This window comes from Hippocampus comes, unplaced genomic scaffold (genome assembly GCF_001891065.2).
Source record: "Hippocampus comes isolate QL1 unplaced genomic scaffold, H_comes_QL1_v1.1 scaffold150, whole genome shotgun sequence".
Taxonomy (NCBI): Eukaryota; Metazoa; Chordata; class Actinopteri; order Syngnathiformes; family Syngnathidae; genus Hippocampus; species Hippocampus comes.
The window spans coordinates 1,734,550-1,740,089 of NW_017805496.1; the positions used below are offsets into that span (position 1 = coordinate 1,734,550).

General features: G+C 49.1%; 1 protein-coding gene across 1 annotated transcript in view; it reads left to right on the plus strand.

The window, feature by feature from the left end:
* cbfa2t3 (CBFA2/RUNX1 partner transcriptional co-repressor 3) overlaps positions 1-5,540 on the plus strand; it is a 55,494-nt gene that overhangs the window by 29,855 nt on the left and 20,099 nt on the right. The window contains exon 2 of the mRNA XM_019876383.1: positions 2,768-2,914. Within this exon, the coding sequence (XP_019731942.1) occupies positions 2,768-2,914 (147 nt within the window). The remainder of the gene's footprint in view (positions 1-2,767; positions 2,915-5,540) is intronic.

The following is a 5,540-nucleotide window of genomic DNA, read 5'->3' on the forward strand; positions in this document are numbered from 1 at the left end:
ACAGAGAACGTTTCAAACTTTGAGCTTTTTTGGGTGAGCAATCTTTTAGGGCGGATTACATCCAATGTGCAGATGTACAGATGTTCGGAAAGTCAAGGGAGCGCGGGGCAGAGATAAATTGTTTATTTTCACTTTAATAGTCAGTGCAGGACTGACAGCGACACATCTGCTTCCTCTTAATGGGGACGGAGGGGGGATGACAGGGGCTGGGGGAAGGGGGAGGCGGTCCAGACCTGGATTTAAACCACCTCACTTTACCTGATATTCTCTCTTTTTCGCTCCCTTCTGCTTTCTCGGCAAGTGTTTCGTCCTTCAGCGCCCAGCACAGTGGGAGCACAGATGGCCACAGATGGGGCTGCAGACCTAGCAGACTTCCTAATGTATTAAAAAGTGAAATCCCTCGCCTGGTGTGTTATGTGTGAGCCCTGTCCCTGTAGCTGTTCAGATTATACAGCTGTCTGTAATCCCAAAGAGGGAGTAAACAGACTAAGCGGCCCCGCTATCCTCATCTTTCTTCCTTTATTTCCCCCCGCCGTCCATCCCAAAGAAAGTCAAGTGACCCGAGCGGCTTCGGGAATGCCTTCGCATAGTCTCGTTAGGGTTCACTAAACACACCCACGCACACGGCGTGGCACATTTCTTACAGTGATACTGCACATTTAATCAAAGAGGAGGTTTACTAGGCCATATGGCAGGCTCCCCACAGGAAACTTTGTCAGCACGGGTGGCTTGTTTATGTGGTTCGGCTTCTTTTAGACCAGAATATCTGCGTCTATTTATACCAGCCGCTATCTCCGAGCTGGTGTGTTTATGTTGCGAGTGTCTAGCACGGGGAGACCGCCCTCGTGCTTTTGAGGATCATCATGTCGACGACCCTCATACGGCATACTCCGCGGTGACACTCTTTAAATAAGGACGGCAACTGCTGCGGCGCTTCTCTGTGACCTCCCAGAAGTGCAAAAGGGCTGAAGCACACTTGGGGGCAAGAGTTTTGCCAATGAAATAAATGGGAATCCTTTTTGAATCAATGATGATTGTTTTGCGATGAAAAGGTGTTTTATCAGCTGTAAAGCAGATCCCTGAGCACAGGGGTGTCAAACCCATTTTACTTGCGGGCCGCATTTTAGTGATTGTTTCCCTTGGAGGGCTGTTCTGACTGAAATCAGAGAAAAGGCGTCAATAAAAACGGTTTATTCAACTGTTGTGGAAGTTACTGTCATGAGAGGTTTGGTCGCGAGAGAAAGCTTACAATGTCTCTCATATTTGTTACATAGGAGAATTTGACATTTCGGTGCAAATTTTAGGAAGCATCATGGAAGTTGATTTGCTTTCGCGGGCCACATAAAATGATGTGGTGGGCCAGACCCGGACCGTGGGCCTTGAGTTTGACACCTATGCATTAGCACTTTACAGATGGCATGAAAAGACCGCTGGGGATTTCAAAGCCCCTTCGGGTTTGTGTAGATTTTATTTTTCAGCGGAATGATCAAGATCATTTTAAAGGCCGATCTCATGACAGCTTGGCGTTTTCAAAAACTCCCACCCAAAAAACGGATTTTTTTCGCTCTCTAAGTTCTGCTGAAACATGTGACGCGTCATGTATGTCATGGCCGAATGTCGTGTTGTTCCTCGGAATATTTCTGCCAAGCGGTCCTTTTTCAGCGGCCTTCTTTCGGTTGCAAATGTCACACTAAGTGCTCGCTGTCGGGTTGCGGCACGCCTGGCTGGAAGACGCGCACCTCCCAAGCTGTTCAAGTCACACTTCTGGACTCAGGTTATGACGTTACAAAAACATCTGGCTGCCAAAACCTGAAAGGGCAATGCAAGTATTGAGAAAAGCAAAAAAACAAACAAAAAAAAAACACACTTCCACCAATGCATCACAAACAATCATGTGGTCGAGTGCCGAGCCCCTCTACAACGTTTGGTGGCAATCAATGAAGTTGCTCAAGTCACGATTGCATCATGAACACACAAACAAACTAACGGTGCTCAAAACATTCTCCTCTGTGGCATATTTGAATGATGTGTGTATGTTTGTAGACTACAGGCATCCAAAAAGATCCCCCCCGGCCCCAATCCACCCTCATCCACTTTTCCTCTCCGGCGTACGGCCGTGCCGTCTATTTGCTTGACACGAGCCAGCCTGCTCTTGCCTTGTTTGGTCCTGCCAGAGGAGAACGGAGCCTCCGCTAGCGGGATGGATCTCTCCTGAAAGTCAGTCCCCCAATGATGGACAGCAGCAGATCCAGCTGCACTTGTCACTGGCCGTCAAGTTGGCCGTCCGAAGCGCGGACGAGAGGGGACAGCCGCGCAGGAGAGTGCGCGGGTGTCCGCGCGGGTGTGCGCGTTTGTGTGTGAGTGCCATAGGTTAGATTGGAAGGGGCACTGATTGGGATGTCAGAGCTACACGGTGTGTGTGAAGGAGAGTGAAGGGTTGGCGGTGGAAGGGGTTGGGTGGGGAGGGGGGTTCTCAGTCAGCAGCAGCTGAGTGGGTGAGCAGGTGTTACTGTATGTCTCCCAGGCCTGTGTTTCTAAAACCAACAGAGACACAATACACATTTGAGGCCATTTCCACACTGCGCATTGATTCGCTTCGGCTGTTTTGATGGGGCTTATGTTCTTCGGAAACTTGGCTCCCAGGTGACAATGTCAGTGCTTTTTCAACATGTTTTTGTTTTGATGTTTTGTATTTTTGTTTTCACGCTAATGCTCCACCTTGACGTTTGTTCTCTCCGATTCTTTTTTTTTTTTTACTTGTTGCCAGGTAGCAGAGTGCAGAAGGTTGGAACAATGCCAGATTCACCTGCGGATGTGAAAAGCCAGCCCAGGTCCACCCCACCAACCATGCCTCCTCCACCCCCGGCAGTCAACCAAGCAACCAGTCGTAATGCTTCTTTCACACCCACCACCAGTAAATCAAGTAAAAAAAAAAATATATATATATATATATATATATATATATATTTCTTCTCTACTTTTGTAAATAATACCTTAAATATCGTTCATGTGTTTATTTGGAATCGCTCACAGTTCGGGAGCTATTTGGGTTTTGTTATGTTTTGCTTCATGCTCACGTTAGCAAGCAATAAATGAAGCATGTGCAAGAACAAACTGGACTCAAGCAACTTTTTACATACAGTAGTTCATGCAAGGGTGGCCCGGTGGTCCAGTGGTTAGCTCGTCGACCTCACAGCGCAGAGGTACCGGGTTCAATTCCAGCTGCGGCCTCCCAGTGTGGAGTTTTCATGTGCTCCCCGGGCCTGTGTGGGTTTTCTCCGGGTACTCCGGTTTCCTCCCACATTCCAAAAACATGCATGGCAGGCTGATTGAACACTCGAAATTGTCCCTCGGTGTGAGTGCGGATGGTTGTTCATCACTGTGTGCACTGCGATTAGCTGGCAACCAGTTCAGGGTGTCCTCCGCCTACTGCCTGAAGACAGCTGGGATAGGCTCTGCCACCTCAGCAATGCATGCAGGAAGTCGCAAAGCAAACCTCACCAGGCGGATGATGTCAAGTTCACAGACTGGTTAAGTGGACACTTGGCAAAAAAAAAAATCATTAAGATAATAATTTCGATTATGATTGTGAGAATTCAATTTAGGAATGAAATACGATGACATTCATCACATATTTTATGTCTGCCTGGGCCAATAGTTAGACTTGATTCCAGCAGGTTGAAAAGTTGAGCCGCCTTCCAGCCACCAAATGCATGTCAAAGGAAATGAATGCCCTTCTTCTGCCAGAACGGCCATCGTGGTGCAGAGCGGTCTGCCAAATTCTCAAACGGGTCAAACGAGGCTTGCGCCATCACAATTTTAAAAACATTATCAAGAAGCACTATTCTCACTTCATAATTGGCTTGAAATAACTTGAAGCAAGGTAAAGTTCTGCTCCGCAGTGATATTAGGTCATCGTACATCATGACGATCAAGGCTGTGGTCATTCACAAGCAGGTCGTCTAAGGGCAGCGTGTTCATCTTATCGACCCCAATTTGAATGTATTATCGCTAATATAAAGTTTCCTATGTGGAGAGAGGAACTAAAAAGAAATTCCTCGCACAGATCTTTTCAGCCTTGGCTTTGTGTTTAAGATACCATCTCAGCAATGCTGCTAACTTTAAGTGCATGATTGATGTGATGCAGCCAGGAGAGAAAATGTAATTATACAGACGAGAGATGTTTGCTGTGACGATCTCTACCTTACGAGCGCCCTCACATCATTAAGCAGAGATTTATTTATTTACCTCCGGCTCACCATATCAGTTCTGGTTCATTCTATTTAGGTCATTGACGGAGTTGAAGTCACGCCTTTCAAGTTCTCCCACTCTACAGTTATCCAAGCGTGCATTTATGCACCTTGTTTTGCGCACTGAGTGAGGCACAGCCGGGTCGGAGTACGAAAGAGCCGCGTCATGTGCACGACGTCGCCATCGGTCTCTCATCGGTCTTGAACACACTCGTGTCAAGGGATCCTCCGAAATGTGTGCTTCGGAACAGTTCATTCGGAACAGTGTCGACGCTACTTGAGCGTGGAGTGTGCTCCTCGGTGGGCGTGTCTTTTGTCGAGCTAAATGCCCTTGCTGTTGACAAGTGTCTCTGAGTGCACGTGTGAGGGCGGCTGCAGCATTTGCGTGCGCGCGCACGTGTGCCTGCGTTGCTCGCCAGCTGGTAGGAGGGGTGGCAGGGCAGAGGGCATCGGTCAGGCTGCCGTTGCTGTGGGGAGGCTACTTTCTTCCCGATATAGCAATGTCAGGCCACATTCTTTCACCTGTTATGGCGCGCAGGTAGCCGTGCGGCGCCATAACAGGTCAGTAAAACCAGAAAACAAGTTTTGCCTGTTCGGAAGGTCCCCACGTTTTCATGCGGTTGCACACTTGGAGAGTAAAATGGGCTGCCGCACTGATCAATGTTCACATACGACGTTGTCGTTCCGAAACTCAAAGCTCCAAATCTGTTTTCAGACGGTGGACATGTGCGCCGCCACATTTAGCGACACACCTGCCACTGGAATAAAAGTAACGCAGGCCCCGGGACTATTTTTGGCACCTCATTTACAAGTTCCTCTTATAGTTGTGTCCTAGTGAGCGAGTCGGTAGGTGGGAGGGGGGGAGCGTTGGAGGGAACGGGGGGGGGGCGAAATCCCCAAATCTTTTTTCAGACGGTGGACATGTGCGCCGCCACATTTAGCGACACACCTGCCACTGGAATAAAAGTAACGCAGGCCCCGGGACTATTTTTGGCACCTCATTTACAAGTTCCTCTTATAGTTGTGTCCTAGTGAGCGAGTCGGTAGGTGGGAGGGGGGGAGCGTTGGAGGGAACGGGGTCCATCAGCAGGATGCGGCGTAAGCGCGTCATCGTCCCATCTTGCCCCCCCAGATGTAGTGGATGCCCCTCAGGTCTTTCAGACGCCGCTGACCTAATTCCCGTTGTCTCTCCCTTCTGTCTGTCTGCAGTGCTAAACGGGAGCAGCCACTCTCCCACATCACTGAACGGCGCCCCGTCCACTCCGAACGGCTTCAGCAAACGGCCCGGCC